We start from the raw sequence: 19,452 nt of genomic DNA, 5'->3' as shown, positions 1-19,452 counted from the left end.
TTTGTTGATAGGCAGTGAACAAATATTATTCCTGGGCAACTTCTAAATCATTCGATTCAGTAAAAGAGTTGTAAATTGTCTCTGCATCGCTGTTCACTACTAAAGCCACAGTTCGCATCTAAAACCACCCAGAAACTACTGAGCAGATATCTACGATGGGCCCGTTTCTGTTGAGATTCGATTCAGTAAAAGAGTTGTAAATTGTCTCTGCATCGCTGTTCACTACTAAAGCCACAGTTCGCATCTAAAACCACCCAGAAACTACTGAGCAGATATCTACGATGGGCCCGTTTCTGTTGAGATTCGATTCAGTAAAAGAGTTGTAAATTGTCTCTGCATCGCGGTTCACTACTAAAGCCACAGTTCGCATCTAAAACCACCCAGCAACTACTGAGCAGATATCAACGATGGGCCCGTTTCTGTTGAGATGGCCTACCCACAAAATGACCTGTGCTTGTCCATGTAGACTGCCATTTACATCGTGTGACATCACAAGGTCATACCAACCTCTGTTGCGACAGGGCAGCAACATCGTGACGCAGTACCCCAACATGATGAATTCTATCTTAGATTGCAACTGGTATGGCAGCTTGAAATGATCTATTTCGGTACCTCCATCAGATCACCAGACTATCGATTGATTTTGATATTTCGTGCAATCACGTTGGCGTGATGTTTCCTCAGAGATGGTTGATCGTTTCCTCTGAGATGGTTTATCGTTCAGATTCCCCGGTTTGGCATTAATCCTTCCTTGGTCTTGGCGGGGTATGATTAATGATTTCTTGATGGTGCTCTGTTTCAGGTTCTCTTACTTTTATAGGATATTTGTGCTAGATCAACAAGAAATGTCAAAGTGATAGGAAATATCAGAAAGAAAAAACTGGAGAGCTGAGATTACAATTAACTGCTCAGAACTTTTTCATTTACAAGTTTCAAATTTTTAACGAACGGCGTAGCACTTGAACAATCGACCATGAAACATGTTGTCCATTGTGGAGTGAAAGTCATACCAAAAAAGGTGGCTGTCTCGTAGTTACCGGTCTTTAATTAAAACGGGTGTCAGGTTATCCAAACTTGCCATCAGTGTGATATCCAGTGTTCAGATTGCACTGAATAATTCATAGAAAGTTTAGTACAGTCCCTGTATCACTATTGACATTCCTTAACTTGGGCATATTATGCACAGTGTACACACAATCGTGTCCAATATTAAGTGACTATATCACATACAACCGAGAGGCAAGGTCCAAATGGCTGGTCCCAATATGTTAGACAACCATGGATTCTGACTGATAATCTCTGCAGTTTATGGAGGGACTTTCTGACAAACGAGACCAAAATACAAGTACTCTTCTTGATTTGAAATGGGTTGTATCGTACGACATATGAACTCTGGGATTCAACCCACGGTTCAACAGGTGCAAGTTTCAGTGAAAAATTGTTAAATCAAGTACCCATTATAGGAAACACTACAACTGACCATAAGAATTGAATATCATGAAATCATTACCGCAGATGGCTTGAAGAGAGCCTTCAAAATTGTATTGGAATATGTTTATTATTTCAAATGTTACTGTTATAAGGTTTGGGCGTATGTGTCAGTGATTACAGCCATTCATATTTCGAGTTTTGGAGATTTTCACATTTGGTTTGCGATGGGAACAAATATGTATGAGGATTTCGAAGCCTATAATTCTGCTTTGCAGCAGGTATGTACCCATTGTCTCAGATTGAAATATGAGGATCTGTGGTTACGTAGGGGCTCGGGTCTCTGGCTTGGGGTCACGAGATCTGTGATAGTTTCTCGCTGTTGGCTTGAGACTCTAGGGAGTTTTCTTTGCCTTCCATGCCTAACACAACGCAAGTGTAAAAATGGTCACTGGTCCGAATTGCTCGTGTTGTAGCGCTGATTGAGCAGCTCATCTGAGTTCTGCAGAAATATTTCTGGCTAGATCGAGGAGTAAATAGAAACCGATGAAAGGGGGTGCTTAATGTGCCATCCGAAATCTGCTACTGTGAGTGACACTGTCCAGGACCCCTTCTGCCAGGTCATGAATTGTGTGGTGTCGCTCGGGAATCACCCACTGCTGTTGAATAAATGTGAAAAACGCCAAACACAAAACAGAAGTAATAATGCATGTTTGTGCCGAGAAAACTTTCTGCCCAAAATAATAATGCATGTATATTTTAGCACAGTTTCCAGTCTGCAGTTTATTACACCAAATGAGGCATGCTCGAAACAATACAAAACTGCCAAAATATGCATCTATGTGTGTTCTGCTCAAAATCTATGATATAATATTGTTGACTTATTATGGTTGTTCTAATGTTTGACCAGATACAATCTTTCCAGGAAATATGCTAGAAGCTTTGCATGCCTGCCACATCCCGGATCAAGGTGTTTTGGAATAAATTTCTGTTAGTGTCAATACGTGAATAAAAATTTCAACAATGCTGTTGTGTAGGGTGATATACGTATGAATATCAATACCAGGTTTCAGCACATTTGTGTGCAAAAACAAACGACAGGACGCCAATGTATGTTTCTGTTGACCTCAGCCACAGGAAACTACGCTGAACACGAACGAAAGGTAGTGACAAGAACCATGAGATCAACATTCATTGGCCTTAGAATAATCATGTACTCGACTGTATCATTCACCTCATGTACCCCAGGCAGGGTTAATTGACATAAAAATCAAGCCCAGAGACCTAATTACCTGGAATGTTCACTAATTAGTTTGTGGCTGGTTTTACGATTGCAATTTGAAACAATTACTTGCAGGCCACAGGAGAATAATTGATTGTTGATCATTCCCGACTTCAAATATTTCGAAGCAGAACCTACATATTCATTGATTTTGAAATAAAGCTCCAAGGGACTCCGTGTCTGCAGTTCAATGTTTGACATACCCATCATACACTTCTCAGATTCGTCCCACCCCGAATTTCCTGATGGTTAATTGAGAATCCTTTTAGATGAGAAATGATTGCAAACTACATTTTTCATGGCCTTACCGCACACACAGAGACCCATACAAGGCGAACATTGTCATCTGGACAGTCTCAGGATTGGATATCTGCAAAGGAGGTAATACAGAAAATTCTACATGGAGTTCTGATAGCCATTTCTTTCGACTGTGTTTAAAGACTTGCTAAGGCTATCAGCTTTGATTTCTCCGCTACATACTATCAAGACACCCCTCTATCTCGTGGAGGTCACATTTCTTGTATCAGTGCTGTATTTTTTTGTCAGTTGTCATGGAAACAAGGTGATAAATAACTTGCCCTGAGGGAGTAATTGCGCAAAATCACAGTCTTCCTCAGTAAGATTTGATTACAAATTTTGTGTTTTGTAGGGGGTGCTTGATGTTTTCTGATTCTTGGTATCTTGGCTTGAATCTCTGCTTGGTTCTGCTGGGTGTTGAATATTCTATTAGTGTCTCCTCCCAGTCTTGGTACAATCCACATCTGATGTCCTTGGATCGTGAAGTGGTTGGAGATGAGGCTAATCTCCCGTCAATATTCTGAGTGCTACAACCATGATCATTGCAGAGAATTTTGTGAGGCACTTCAGATGTCCTTGGATCGTGTAATGGTTAGAGATGAGCGAAATCTCTCTAAGTGCTGGAGTCATGATCATCGCGGGACATTTTGTGGGGCACATCTGTGGACTGTTCGCTTGGTGTTATCGTCCGCACTGCAGCAGACAGCCCATCTATCATCATGAGAGTGTGGATGGGTTCTGTGGCGGTTTGTCCTTTCATGCGATTGGTTGGCAACTTGTGGTTCATTCTCAAATATCACTATATACTTGCAATCCTGACCAGTATACCGGCACACTCAAATAAGGGACCTCATCCAGCATGCATCTGTCACCCTTAATAGTTCAAGACACAATCCTGTTAATGTTTGTGATTCATCATAAACTCTGTTCTTTCTATCTGACATACTGTTTCTTTCGCATCATAATCCTACATCAAAGACAGACTTCCTTTTATAAGTTTTGTAAGAAGTGTCAATTCGTCCCTCGTCTTTCAAATGTGTGGGTGGAGAAAATAGTTTTGCACTGTTTTCCCTCAGCACGGGAAAGATGCAGGGAGATGCTGTTTGTCACAGCCTTAATAAAACATTTGAACTTTCATCTCAAAATGTGTTATTCCTTATGTGTTACAGAGATTTCACATCCCTGAAAACGATGTGTAAAGCACTACACAGACTTTATTATCCTGTGATCAAAAGGCCTTGAAAATGATGCACAGCTGGAAAACATATACTTGTATTATATTAAAGGTACGCTCAGACAAGTTTTGGCAAAAACCCTGTTCAGTTGAAGTAAACTTTACCAATTTGAACCAAAGAAATCACATCATTATGAGTGGGCGTAGTTTACGACAAAATTAGAATAGAGTGGAGCGAGACCTCAGGACAATCAAATATCATCATATTTTATTCATCACATTGATCGGTAGTAGTATTCTATCACCCAGCAGCAGCCCGCCCTGTTGCATTGTGGTCATGATAAAGACGTCAATTGTGTGAGCTTCCTGTACGATAGTGCAACACGCAGTGGGCTGTATTCTGCTTGTGGTCCTGTTTGATATGTGCTGTTCCTGGTTTGTGCATAGGATTTAGGTTTCATATTTTGGATTTTGGATTTCCTTACTTTATATTTCATTTGCTGGATTATGCTGGTCATAAATTTCAAATGTCACCTGTGTTATTGGGGGATGAATAATCACGTTGACTTGGATCTCTGTTCGGTTAATCAGCTGGTGCTTGGGTTCACAATGTGTGTTATATTCAACGTGAGGACTGTATTTATCAATGTGTACCATATTTATTCAGCATGTGGACTTATGTGATGCTTGCGTTGGCTTGGGTAGTAATCTAGGTTTCCTCCAGAGAGAGGGATGAAGGAACTGCCCCCTCAAGTGATTCAGGGATGCCCCCTGCAAGTCAAGTCAGGGTCTATTTGATGAGTTTTCATGATTATGGCATTTTGACACCTGACATCTTGATGTTCTGATGTTCTATTTCCGGATTTTTTCTCTAGTCAAGCAGAGTCATCTCCTGTTCTACACATCGTTGGTCAGAGAACTTGATCGAGGTATCAGGTTGGGTTCAACTCTATCAAGGTGACGTCTACGGTGGCATCCAACATCTTCCAGGTAGCATGGGATGGATTCTGATAAAACGCAGAATGAAATCGTCGAAACAGAGCGAAATGATCAAATGAAACAACATATACCCGTGAAATGCACCTCACGGCTTTGACCTGGCCTCGTTTTGATGTGGGATCACAAACCGTTATCACGACAGACGAATTTGCTGTTGAAAATTTGGACGTTTAGATTCTTTCCTTATTCATACTGCTGTGTTCAACAGTACACAATATCCTTTCGACCTTTCGTTTTGTTTCATTCCTGGTTTCATCAGTCGCCACATGGGATGGGTTAGATTAATTTTGTGTCAAAATCTGAAATTATATATTTCACCTTGAGGTTTAGTTACCGGAAGATTCTAATTCCGTCCACGTGGATTTATTCGATCCTGTTTCAAGGTCGTGGATGTGCGCAGATTTAGGATCAGACATCTTTCAGTTAGGTTGCTGTCTGTTTCATGTTTCTCCTTTGTATTGGTCGTGCCGTTCTTGATGTATCAGAATCCAGGAAAGCGCTAATTAAACTCGCCTTCTAAGGCGCACGTTTCAGGTTTTTAAGATCTGTTTCGGGCATCTGTTCGACACCATACTTTGGGATTTCATAATCAAAATATGTGCATTCTTATCTTGATTTATTCAGTACCGGATACTCTTATCATTGGAATTTTAAAATGACAAAGTTTTTGAGATTTTCACATCCTCTGGTGTTCAATGTGGAGCCGGTAGCGTCTAGTCACTTTTAGGAATTTGTTTAGAGTGGTTTAGAAATCTTGGTACTTTGATATTCCAACGTAATCATGTCTCAAGTGGGAATTCGATCTCCGTACACAACTCTTCTGCCGGACACAATAGCTTGAGCACACTTGCTGCCCTCTTATCTTGAGCAGTTGGACAAATTTGATGTCAGCTGACATGTATTTGCGGTCGGATGTTTGAAAAGTGGAGATATGTGGATGTGAACTCATCCTGATAGATTTGTGTTCATATATTCGAGGAGGTGTTGGTGGATTCGTTCAGTCATCTGATTACTATCAAATCTGATGTAGGAATTTTGTGGGACTATATGCTCTTATTTTCTTGAAAATCTCTGGATTGTTTCCCTCTAGAGTTTGTGGAAATGTGACCGAAGCTTGAATTATTTGGCCTTCGAGGATATCCATCACAAATGAAGAGTGCCGATGTTGTTTTCAACATTTGAGTTTTATTGATAACGTTCGATGTTGGCCAGCTGTTGTCTGAATCTGTCCGAATCATCATCAACACATTGTTGTGTGTGACAGCTATTTCATTGTGAGGGCAATATTTCTATGTGATATTTTTCATGGAATTCAAGTATGAATGTGCATCCTGGTTCATATTGTACTTGCACTGGTACTGGTCATAATATCCCTTCTCATGTGCTACATTTACATAACCGGTCAGCTAACCCACTGGGGGAATTTGAAAAAGATGACAGTTGACCGGTGCCGATGCTATCAAGGCTTGTGACACCATCGTCGGAGGTAATGACGTTGTGACATAGAATTGAGCCTTGCGAAGTAATTTGATGTCGTGTGTCTCTTAGAAACGTGTCAGGGAGCCATTGGGGGGGGGGGGGGGGGGGGGGCCCAGGCAGGTGCATCTAAAATGTGCTTATAGACACAAAACTTGGAAGTTAAATGCACCAGTCCTCACTGTCTGAAGTTTCCCCAAGTTGGGAAAAAATAATGTTGGATCATGATTAAGATAATAAATGTCAAATGAATCTCTAGTACCGAATTCTGAATTGATATCGTGAGTTAATCTACCATGACCCAGCACCACTTACGCTAATGAAAAATTATGGGCTCCTGTTACAAAAACTAAAAAATATCATAATATATCGCTCGATTTTCCTCGGTCCATTTGCTACGACAAGAAGATTCATTGACCATCATGTCATATCGGACGCTCATCAACCATTCGTGAGATTTTTTCGGCAATTATGGTTTGGCTTGATACTTGTCTGTTTGTGGTGTGTTGCGAGTCTAAAGCACTGAGCGAGCAGGCGCTTCCACAGAGACACATTATTGATGGCTCTGTTCTGAGCGAATGCGTTATACTATATCATCAATGTACCAGAAATCTAGAGCAATATTGATACTGATTACCAATTACCAATCAGAGATTAACCAACGTAATCACTTAATCAATGAAAAGCAAGAAAAACTAATCGAATCATGATTGAAAAAGATTGGTTGTTCTGTTTGACGAATTGGGTCATAAATTTAGATTTTGAGACAAAAAATATTGTTTGCTACTTTAGGCCTATTGGTACATGGTTATGTCAAGTTTTGACATGAGACTGCTGACGATAAGTACACTATTGTGTATCAATACTCTTTTTGGCCACTATAGAAGGAATACAGCGGGGGATATTTACGTATCGAGGGCAAAAAAGCAACAAAAGAAATAGATCACACCTACTACTGTGTAGACTACATAACAATAATTATCACGGCCTCATCCTGTTATCTCCGTCATCAAAGTTACAAGTATAACTGTTTCCATGGTAACAGGGGATGCGGGTCATCTCGAGGTTAAGGATTAAAGGCACGTTTGCAACATGTTTTATAGGTGCATGTTGTATGTCCTCCGGTATTGCGTCTTTCCATATCAGGTTTTGATTCACGAGCTGTTGTTGTAGTCTTCACATTGGGTTCCAGGATACGTCCAGTAGCAATGTGCCTTTAGTGCAGTGTTTAGGTTGGTGTCTGGCTTGACTAGGTGATAAAAATATTCCTCGTGCAATCTTCCATGAGTGACTTCATGGTGATGTTCCTCAAGATGCATGAAGGCAATCTTGGGGTTTCGTCTTTGACTCAGATTGGCTTGGTATGTCTGATATCAGTGTTCTTCGGAGTAGAAATCCTAATAATGTATTTTGTCCCTAACACAACCAACCCGGTTACGCGACCATTCAACCTCGGTCCCATGAGTTGTCGTGTTACCGGGGTTCCCCTCTACCTTAGGAACCAAAGGTTTTACCTCAGCAACCAAGACTTTGCTTCATCAGGCTGTGTAATACACTCAAAGGGACGATTTGAACGACCTTGAACTCACTCTGTGATCCACTCTACTCAGGATGTACCTATTCAGGGGCTTAGAAATTTGAAAATTTAGTAATCAACAAACCTAACATTTAAAAAATCGAAATGCGTCGCTCAAGTGTGGACCGGGATCGAGACAAAGTCAGGAATAAGCCAATTCCTAGGGTGAGGTTGAGTGGAAAATTCATTTTCACGTTTTTTCTCTCTCTTCATGTTGCTTTCTGTGTCTTGTTTATATGTCGCTTTGCACATCTATTATTGTCTGTGATTGAGCCGCTATCTCCTGCCTATACTCCCCCTTTAAATTTCTAACAGTTTGATACTTTTCTTCATTTGTGTGGTGGGCCTAGTGGGTTAATCATGGAGAGAAGTGAAAATAACCTTCGCAATAAGCATTAAAACTAACCACATCAAGGCCAATCGCTTTTCCTCTACACACTTGAGAAAGAAAATCAAACCCCTAATCAATTTCAGCAGCAGAGGGGTGCTGCGCACCCCATAGAAGAGCCGCCAATTACCTTTCTAAGTACACCAGACACTCACTGACGTGCTGTATATCAGCAGTGTGCAGGAGGATAGTTCCTAGCAGCATTGTTTGAGCATGAGATAGGCTGATTGCTCAGTCATACACAACTTATTTAGATCCTGATCCTGTTCAGTGCTGAAGCAATTCTGTATCTCAGCCTTTCATTCTGATACGAGATCGTTGTTCGAGATGCCAGGTTTCGAAAACCCTCCTCCTTCCCAGGTAGGCCTAGATTTTAGTGTGTGTGATTTTAAATGTTATTCAAATCCACTTCCAACTATTTTGGTCCATCATGTTTGTCACCAAAACCTTTCCTCCTATCTTTTCAGATGGCCTTTAGGATGCGGCCTTCAAAATTCCGCCACGTTTTCGGAGAAGCGTACAAAAAAGACAAATCCTACGAAAATGTCCGCATCACGAAGAACCAACACGACAGTATGTTCTGCGCGGTCAATCCCAAGTTTGTGGCGGTCGTCGTGGAGTCGGCAGGTGGAGGTGCATTCCTTGTTCTACCAATTAAACAGGTACGTTGCGTCACCTTTTGATCATGCAAGGAGTTAATCAGATGCAAGACTTGTCTGTAACAATCTGGCTGCTTTGTGCGCCAAAAGGATAAGTCATCTGTGGGTAGAACCAGTAATCGCTGGTTCCGATATGGACTTACAGGGCACTACAACCTGCGATCATCCGCCACAAAGGAGCAATCATCGTTCCATGTGATCTAAATCGCAGGTCGCAAAGATTTGAATACTCGTTTCCTACTTTCAGGTTGGTAGAATAGACATCAACGCCCCTAAAGTTTGCGGCCATGCGGGAGCGGTGTTAGATATAAAATGGAGTCCTTTCAACGACCATCAGATAGCATCGTGTTCAGATGATGCGACGGTGAGTATTAGCCACAGTGCAGTCCTTCCTTGGCGTAGTAATCATCAACGTAGGATAGTCGTTTGACGTGCTCGAATAAGTGTGCCTGGATTTTGCGCTGTACGGAAAACAATCACATCAGACCAGTGATAAAGCAGCTGCATTTCATATCTGTGCTGTGCTCTCAATCTTACCTGAATATCAAAATATGTGTCACCAATATCGGTATTTAAATAAAGTTGTTCTCTCACACTTGCAGATAAAAGTTTGGGAGGTTCCTGAAGATGGTTTGCGGGAGAATTTAACAGAATGGATCGTGGATCTCCACGGCCATCAACGCCGGATAGGATATATAGAGTGGCATCCAACAGCTGAACATATACTACTTAGTGCTGGGTTTGATTATAATGTAAGATTCATAAAAAGGAAACTCTTTGTTGTCTTAGTCCTAGATCCTCTGTTTGCCAAAATCAGAACTTCGTGGGCTACCTCTGTCCTTAGGGGAACAGTCACAGTATAGTGATCATCTCCCAGCCTACTGGTTGTGACTTTGTCCTCATGAGACCGAATGGATGAATGGAAATCATAACTAAACACCATGGAATATTTCCATGTGACATAACTATTGTAAGGATCATTTGTCTCCTGGGCCCAGTGTCAATCAGTGTTAGTACTGACGTTCCTGGGCCTGGTTGGTCAAGCAGCATTAGCACTAACGTGAGTGTAACTCCTAACGCTACTGTTGGTAATAAAATTTACTGAAGGGATTACACCTTATAGTTGAGCTAACGGTGGCAATTGTCTCTAACAAGAGCAACTTGGCCCATCTCAACAAGGGTCATGTTGGACCCCTTAAGCCATCTTATTGTAGGCCAGAAGGGGGTATCATTTCACGGCTCACAAAATAGACATGTGGATCAATTGCATTGCGGGGAAAAGCAAGTCGGTTAATTTCATATCTTCGACTTTTGCAGGTAATTCTCTGGAACATAGAAACGGCTGAGCCAATCAACATAATCACCTGCCACACCGACACGATATTCTCAATCTCCTGGAACCGCAACGGAAGTTTGTTTGCTACGACCTCAAAAGATAAGAAAATACGTGTCATAGATCCCAGGTCTGGCAGTGTTGTTAGTGTGAGTAACCTTGTCCCTATGCTAATGTACTCTACTAAGGGCTCTAGTTTTGGTCCCAAATTGGTTTTTTTAATTTGACCTCTCTAAGCAGGACACCTATTTACTTGTCAGTCCAGAGGGTGCCCTTAATAGAGAGGTGCTATTGTATATCACTGACCAGTTATATCTTCTTTCCAGGAAGGCCCGGGCCACGTCGGACCAAAATCATCAAAAGTCGTATTTCTCGGAGATTCCCAACGACTGTTCACGACTGGGTTTTCTCGTATGAGTGAGAGACAGTTTGGGATATGGGACATGGTGAGTTAGTGACCCACAAGTAATTTCATAGGAGAAGTCACATACCTGTTATGCAGGTATCACGGAATCTAGCGTGTGGGAATATCATCTTTTACGTAAATACGTTAATGGTAGGAAGAGTTTCCATAGAAGTTTTAAGTGCTATTTGGAATATGAATTCAAACTGTAAGAGTCAACAACCTTGTGGATTCCACAGGCAAAAGTTTCTGTCTTAGAATATGGCCCATTGTAGAAGGCTCTATGATGATCATCACAAACCACGTTCTTCATCAGATTTCCCATCGTATATCATTGTCTTGTATCTCATTTCAGAACGATCTTTCCAAGCCTCTGAGATTAGAGAGTATAGACTCGTCAAGTGGTGTATTACTCCCGTATTATGATGTGGACAATAAGGTCATGTTTCTAGTAGGAAAGGTACGAGTCCTTGAGAAATACACTTGATTAGAGAGCAGACATTCATCCATGGGACTTTTGCCTCAGAATGGGAAAACATCAAAATCATGATATGATAGATTGATTCTACGAGATATGTTATTGCTGTAGAAATGTTCAGCTGTCGTGAAATCTAATTGTCTGAGATGGCATGGTTGAGTCTCCATTGACGTGAAAAAGCTCTCAACAAATCCAGGTTGTAAGGTCGTACAATTATAGTCCGTTGTAATTGAGGTATCTGATGCCATTGCTATCTGTTGGAAAAACTTGTAACTAAAATATTCAGATATTTAATTCAACCGGTGACTCTTGTCTTTTACTTAGATTTTTGGGATTGGGATATTTCAAATGATAATTAGAACCAGAAAGAAAGTTGAGAAGAAATGCTGGACTTTATATAATGACTCTTTGTTTTTACAGGGTGATGGTAATATTAGGTATTATGAAATAGTTGACGAGGCTCCGTACTGTCATTTTCTCAGTGCGTACCTGAGTGGACATCCTCAGAAAGGATTTGGTAAGTACTTGTTTAATCTTCTGATCGTCATTGTATCAGCGATTGTATGAATGATACTTCTTTACCTGCTCGTTTGAATCAAGACTGGCAATATTGTTTTTAAGGAGAATTGATCTCGATGGCAAATGTCAAACCTTGGATACATTTCAGCATCATGAATAGATCATGATAAGATATTTCCTTAACTTCACTTCACCCTCCTTGTTTCAGGTGTGATGCCAAAGCGGGGCGTCGATCTAACAAAATGCGAGATAGTGAGATTCTACAAGTTACTCAGTTCCAAGCCTCTCATTGAGCCCATCTCAATGCGAGTCCCGCGCAAATCAGAAATGTTCCAAGAAGATATATTCCCGCCGACAGCGAGTTCGATACCATCACTGTCAGCAATGGAGTGGATTAACGGTCAGAACCGGGACCCTATACTAGTGTCTCTAAAGGTAGGCTGTGTTTGAGGAATTGACACTGAACTGGACGAATTGGTTATCTCATCAAACGCTGTGAAGCTGGAGCTAAAATGTTGGCCAAACCATGATGCCTCGCCAAGTTCTTGGCAAATGGCAGCTCCTCCCGATATGAGAAATCTTTAGACAGTCAGGTTTACCTGGATGTGGATCCTGGCTGGTGTCCCCATAACTGCTCAGATTTATGAATGAGAACCTTTTCTCGCCTTAGGTTTTTATCCGGTCATTCAAAGTTCCCCATTTTACAAGTTGTTTTGCAACAGAGCTAAAGACATCAGCTAAATCATGACGTTGTTCATCTCCTATTTTTCCGCTAGCCTGGTTTCCCAGTACGTAGATCAACCAGTTTTATAACTAAATCAGATTTTATTCATTTATCAGTAAGTTTTGGCTGTGGTCGGGTGTATTCTAAATCTGCCTACAGATTGAAAACTATGCCAACCAGGTGACACAATCTCCCGATAAATATAACTCAGACATTTATCACTCACTCACTCCATTGTGCCATTTTACACCCATGGCCAGTCCCCCTAAAACAAATTTATGTTGGTCATTATTTGATGATCTGACCCAGTGTCGAGGTAGGCTTGGTGTCTGTAGAGGGAGTTAGCATGCATCAGACTATAGATCTCAAGTTTCATCTTTTGGTAAATAATTCTTTAAGGCATTGTCTTTATAAACAAATCGGGGTGTCACGTAAAATACTATTTGATTATCATATTTAATTTTTGATTAAAGAAAGAGCTGGGTGTGGAGGAACAGCTGAGATTAGCACTGTTCATTTTACGTTTTCAATAAGAATTTGACTGATTTGGGTGTGGTTTGCTATGAAAATGCATGTGGTCACGAGGATGTCGGTTCAATTTAAAAATGGTCTTGGTCAAATGATAGGTTGGTTTCTCCAATGGTTGTACCTTTAGATGATGTAAAATGGCCTAAACTTGATCAAAGATTGAGAAAGTTATTTTTTTCATACAGAAGTTGAGTTTTTAAGTTATCACTGCTTTATGACTAAACTGGGATCTACTGTTCAAACTATGGACTGAAGCAGATTTTGCAAATATACTAAAATTCTTAAAAATAAAAATTGCCAAAAAATATTTTTGAGTTGGAAAACCGAAAGAAAATATTGTATAAAAAAGTATTCACCATGAATAAAAATCATAAAATTTTTTATTTTCTTCGGAAATTTTCGCAAATCAAAATGTTTTCAGTAGAAGTGACACTACCCTGCCAACAGTCCATTATTTGGGATTCGGGATTCCAGGCTGCACCTTTTCATAAACTTTAGATCAAGAGTTCTGGGAATTGCTGACAATTGGCATTGATTGATACAAGTTAATACACATTTACCTTTCAGAAAGGCTCCTCCTTATGAGGCCTGTGCCGTTCGTCAAACCAACCGTGTATTCCCTTTAAAGGCGTAGCGCACAGGAAGTAGGACTGGGAATTGGGCTGTTGTGAATGATTGCGTGAGGATTTCCGCCATGCAGATGGGGAAAAGTGGGCCGACTGTTTACCGTGGTTCTTGCCAAGATGTATTCCCATAGAGAGGGCAAAGATAATGATGATAAAAATGTCAAAGTTCTTGGGAGAAAGTTGGCAAAAATTTCATCAATTAGTTAGTAATTCCCAGGAGTATTTTTCAAAAAATAATTTTCCTTTTTTTATTTGATTCTTATACTCCTTTTAGAAGGCCAGAGGGATATTCTTGGTATATTCATAACATCTTTGTTTGGTTACAGGACGGCGCCATGCAACCTACAAATACGCCCACCATCACAACATACAAGGCCGTCAGCCGGTCGTTACTCAATAATAATGACACAGCGCCCCCACAGGAACCTACGGAAGCAAATCACGTACCAGGATCCGTGCAGAACATTAAGAAATTATCAATTGGTGGAGACACGATTCCGAACTTGGATGAGATTCTTGACGGAAAGATTTTGTACGAAGATGACCCTAAAAGGAAACGGTAAATTTTCTCGGTCCTACCCAATCAGTTCTAGTCATAATTAACATACCATTTGCTTCGCATATAAGTGCATTGTGGGACAATACAAGGTGGGGAGGGGCGGCTTTCGAATCGTAGGTTTCATACAGTTGATTCTTTAATTTTGGTTACAGGGAAAGTGTTCACGAAAGAATATCAGCATTTGAAACGAAGGCGGAGCCAATCCGACCATCGCCACCTCCCATGCTCGCGAACACATCACCGCAGATCAGCATCGAGAAGAAAACTCCGCCCCCAAGTCACTGGCTGTCTGAGCTACCGCCAAATGGGCTGCCGAAGTCGGACGGAGAGGTGTGTATGAAAAGTGGAATGATATTTACGCGTTTGCGTCGCTGGGTAGGATTGACAGCGACCTCCTTGGTCATGATTGAGGTTTCCCGTGAACTTTGTGTGACGGCACAAAAGGACACGATACCTGTGACAGTTGGTGCTGAATTCTTAACCTTTACACCCCCAGTTTCTTGAATGGACTCATCTGATACATTACGTGGATAGGTCTATCAAGGGAAATGGGGTCGAAAAGGTTAAGGGTACATGCCAGTTGTGGAGGAACTCTGCCTGGGGATCACTCCTAAGAATGGGTATGCACATTCACGATTTATTAAAGCTGCTTTCTGCAGGGAGAAAGTAGCTTAATCCACAGCTCTTTCATTTGCTTGACAACTGGATAAATAGGGTATGATCCGAAGCCTGGCATCTGTTTTGAATTGTGAGTCGGGACGTTTTGTTTAAGGAGTGCAAACATGACATGCAAAATTTTCTCTAATTTGGGGTCTAAGCTTGTGGCCGGAATTGCTTAGGTGCTGCTATAGGCCAGGCGATGTTCGCACCAAGCTTTAGCGCGTTCAAGTCAAAACCATACTTGTGATTCATGCATGGTCTTTTCATTAGCCATTCTATTACCGTAGATTTCCCACCGAGAATTAACTAATGATTTACTTTAATTTCAGTGGGAACCCAGTTTATTACTTTTTGAATTCCTCACGTTAAGAGTAGAGTTTGATGAACTATTTTGCCTGTCTTTCCTTTCGATGACTTATTCGCATGTCGATAGATATCTTTCCTCAAATCAACGATTGTTTCTTTTGTGCCAATTCAGGCAAGCGCCACTGCCCCAGAAGACGCAGAAATGACGACCACAGAGAAGGTGCGTTCATAATCTGTCCTGTCCCATAACCTCGTGGTTTGCTTCAACTGCTACTTGTTCACGTTTTGACGGAAAAATCATTCAAGTCGTCATCTTCATGCCCTGGCTCGTTTTTCATCCTTTAGGCACCTATTCCATAGAGCTATACCCTATACTATACTATACGCGAACAATAGTTTCATGGTCATGCACCCTTTGTGAAGCCATTGTTCGCGTATAGTGTAGTATACCGTATGATCTGTTCGCTATCAAAAACTTATCTATTGTCAACAACGGATTCTCAAGCATAGATTCTTTTTACCAAATTGATGAAGTTTGCAATTAAGTGGGTGCATATATAACTTTTTGATCCTTTGATGGTTGAAGTTATCATTGATGAAAAATCGGCCCGAAAAATTAGCCTGAAAAATCATCGCAATGAATAAATTCATCTTTTAAATGATGCAGCTTGAGGTTGTTGTCAAATTGGCACCCGTTGCTGAAACTGGGGACAAGGTTGACGAAGAGGTACAAGTAGATAAAGAGGTTGGTTTGAAATACTATGTTTTGTTACTGATAACATTGTCCAGTCTGCGTACCTAACTGTGAAATATGTACGAATTTGTACGATTATTTGACAGTTTTCAAATCACATTTAATTGATACTGTCCGCGTCGCTTATTTCATCACTAACCAATTCAAGTTGAAATCCCAAGTTGAAATTGTTGGCATCATCGTCAGTTTGGCTTTTTGCGGTTGAATGACATTTTGCACGGTTTCCATAAACCGTTCCCATAAACAGCATGTCTCCGTCTCGAAAACATCCCAGCGTAATAACAAATTGTTTGTGGCCTTGAACAGAAGGTTAATTTGTTTGTTAAAACTGTTCTTATCTAATCACAGTTGTTCCAACAATTTGACCTCCATATCTTCTTCCATTTGCATTTTTTAACTTGTTAGTTCATTTTATGATTATTAGAGGGCACCACCAGTGTGGATGTACAGTGCCAAGCCCTTCTCCTCCCAACAATCAACATACACGGTACGACCTTGAACTCTGACCTTTGACCTCTGTGTGCGATATTAACCCTCTGACTCTAGGTCATAATTAGGTTGGTGTGCAGTGATGAACCCTGGGAAAACCACACCCAAGAAGACCACACGGTGCCTTTGAATAGCGTTCGGTGTCCAAGCGATTATGACTGCGACACCAAAATTTATGCAGCAAAAACGACGCCTAGTGCATTTCACAATGCTACGTGGCAGCCAAGGTGTATAAGAATTTTGCCGGAACATAATTTTCTTGGTTTGAATTTCCTGATTTTAGCCTGCGGGATTAAAATGTGGAAAGTCGTTTGTTGAGACGGGGTTCACGTTACTCAACCCCGTCAGGGTAAGTGAGAAATAGTGATGACGTGCACCGTCCATGAATGTATTCACTGATTGTCATCGTAGTGATTCGTGGCCTCAATTTGCTCGATCTTTGGAACAGCCGTGCATGAGATGGATCAAGTTATCGTGGAAGTTTTGCATCTGCTCGACAAACTAAGAGTACGATTCCTAGGAAGCATCTTAGTTGAACTCGGGTTGCTTGTACCCTAGCTCTTTCAATATCCTCGAGCCTGTGGGAGCCTGTGGGATAACGGCAATATTCAAAGTCTCATATTTTCTCGTCATTGTATGACAGTGTTGTTGCATGGTAGGAAGTTATATGATGTGTGGTTTTGTAGACATTTTCCAATTTGCTCTCACTGTGTACATGTTACATGGAGAGAATCTATGAAAATATGAATCGGCTAACTCTCGGGGGGGGGGGGGGGGGGTTCAGGGACATTCCAGTCAAAGGGGCATGAAATAATATGATTCCCAAACAAAATAATTTGTCCACTTTCATAACATTAACAAATGTTACAACTTATGTCAGTAAAAATGTTGTCTTGTAGGGCAATATGAGTGGCTGAATCATTTCAGTTGAATTTGAGTAAAAAATACTTCGGTAAAAAGTATTTTTGGATTAAGTTGTATGTAGCTAACTGGTAAACTGGTAACCATGCATGGTGATGTATCTTTAGTAACTGGTAACCATGTGAATGTTGCTATAGTGACTGGTAACCATGACAATGTTGCTATAGTAACTGGTAACTATGGTAACTGTGCACTGTGTGGCTTCTTGGGTGTTTTTAACCCTTTTCACTTCTAGAACAGTTGATTTGTTGTATTAGTCAGACACGGTGTCCTTGACATTTCTACTGTTGTAATTAACATTTTTGAATATTCTGTGTTGTTTGGAATAGTTAATAGATTTTCTGTCTTAAACTACATCTTCAGTAAAAAACAAAATTCCATCTATCATGGAATAATTGAGTAATAGCTAAATAGGTTAATGTCTTATTTTAACAGTAACATGTGTAGGCTCCAAATATAACCAAATGATAATCATTATTGTTAGGTCGTCCATTTAACTCTCCCAGAGGTACACTGCAGCCCATTTGCATTAGACATCCCCGCGCACAGCTTTTAATTTCAGGTGTGCCTGGCAGCAAGATTTTACTCTAGGGCTTCATTTACTTGCAAAGTTAACGCACCGAATGCACTTTAATCCGTTTGATTCTAAATAGTTCACTTTTAAACCACTAGGTGCTGCAACCACAATCTCCGTTCGAGGAAAAAAGTATTGAAATTATCGACCATACACCGCCCTTGCGGTCGACGGAAAGAAAACGTGTTTGGTCCGACATGTCTGACGAATATGAAACGGACATTTCGGCCTCGGATATAACCCGTGTCCGCACGGAATCTGTCCGTGAAATTATTCAAAAAGTCGAGGATGATACGTTTTCATATGAGCCTCCTAGTCCTGTTAGCGTAAGTCACATGACATTCGAGGCTTCATCATGCGCTTTTAGCGGCGGTTAGCGGGTGGGGATCGCTAAATATAGATAGGAGTGTTTTGGGGTCAAGGTCATCGGAAGATATTTTAAAAGTGGGTCAAGGTCAAAAGTTAGATCAATGTTTTGGGTAAAGGTCATTTTTGGGAGCATAGCTGTAGTATCTAGTTTAGATATCAGTTTCAATTAGGGAGGGGTAGAGTTTGTCATTCCCTAGTAGCACAATTTCAGTTTGTTACCAAAAAATTACAATCACATCATCAACTGAGTCAGTGCAACATGATTCTTTCTGTTCTGATAACTCAGGTGACAGTCACTGCTATTGATTTTAGTGTAATTCAGATATGGCAAAGAACTTTCTGCATGGACCGAAATACCTGTCTGCTGTAGTGATATGGTTAAAGAGTTCTTTTAGAGTAACAAGCTGAGATCATGGGTCTGCCAATTAGCCTCAAGTCTAATCGGCAGACCTGAGATTGACCTATGATAACCATAGATTGACAAGTCCTTAACCATTTTAGGATATATCCTTGATTTCATATGCGACTAATAAACGAATGCTGTGCTTTTCTGACCTTGACCTGTTACCTTAGTAACAACATGGCTTCCCTAACAACCGCTACTAACGCTAACTTGGAGCCTTTGATAGTTTCTAACGTGTGAGGTTTTATTGTGCAAAGTTTTGGCGTTTCTCACTTTCATCACTTGACCTTTCACACTGGCACATCACCCCAAGAAATTCACAATTTATTTGTTGGTTATCCAAAAACTCATTCGTAAGAGTGCTGTTTATCTGGCTTTGAAACATTGAAGGACTTTGGTATTGATATTTTGCCACAAGAAACATTCAAGATGTTGAGACAATTATCGACACCTGCATTTGGCTGACCTGCCATCACGTTCAAGTCGTGACATCGCTAAACCTGTGACAAGTGGCAACTTGAATCTTA

At 40.8% G+C, this 19,452-nt stretch overlaps 1 protein-coding gene across 14 annotated transcripts in view; it reads left to right on the top strand.

Annotated features, from left to right (window-relative positions):
• LOC135498947 (serine/arginine repetitive matrix protein 2-like) overlaps nucleotides 1-19,452 on the top strand; it is a 45,091-nt gene that overhangs the window by 18,518 nt on the left and 7,121 nt on the right. For 2 of the 14 annotated variants that reach the window (XM_064789483.1, XM_064789482.1), the window contains exons 3-16: nucleotides 9,088-9,282; nucleotides 9,527-9,643; nucleotides 9,882-10,031; nucleotides 10,597-10,761; nucleotides 10,939-11,058; nucleotides 11,371-11,475; nucleotides 11,914-12,010; nucleotides 12,221-12,447; nucleotides 14,217-14,449; nucleotides 14,602-14,779; nucleotides 15,588-15,635; nucleotides 16,083-16,160; nucleotides 16,594-16,656; nucleotides 18,252-18,479. In XM_064789483.1, the coding sequence (XP_064645553.1) occupies nucleotides 9,088-9,282; nucleotides 9,527-9,643; nucleotides 9,882-10,031; nucleotides 10,597-10,761; nucleotides 10,939-11,058; nucleotides 11,371-11,475; nucleotides 11,914-12,010; nucleotides 12,221-12,447; nucleotides 14,217-14,449; nucleotides 14,602-14,779; nucleotides 15,588-15,635; nucleotides 16,083-16,160; nucleotides 16,594-16,656; nucleotides 18,252-18,479 (2,004 nt within the window). Of the gene's footprint in view, nucleotides 1-9,087; nucleotides 9,283-9,526; nucleotides 9,644-9,881; nucleotides 10,032-10,596; nucleotides 10,762-10,938; nucleotides 11,059-11,370; nucleotides 11,476-11,913; nucleotides 12,011-12,220; nucleotides 12,448-14,216; nucleotides 14,450-14,601; nucleotides 14,780-15,587; nucleotides 15,636-16,082; nucleotides 16,161-16,593; nucleotides 16,657-16,941; nucleotides 17,008-18,251; nucleotides 18,480-19,452 lie in introns of all 14 variants that reach the window. The other 12 variants (XM_064789485.1, XM_064789486.1, XM_064789484.1 and 9 more) reach the window with 12 other exon arrangements.

The sequence above is a fragment of the Lineus longissimus genome, chromosome 14 (assembly GCF_910592395.1).
Source record: "Lineus longissimus chromosome 14, tnLinLong1.2, whole genome shotgun sequence".
NCBI lineage: Eukaryota > Metazoa > Nemertea > Pilidiophora > Heteronemertea > Lineidae > Lineus > Lineus longissimus.
The sequence above is the reverse complement of the archived record's forward strand: the minus strand, read 5'-3'. Positions and strand labels throughout refer to the sequence as shown.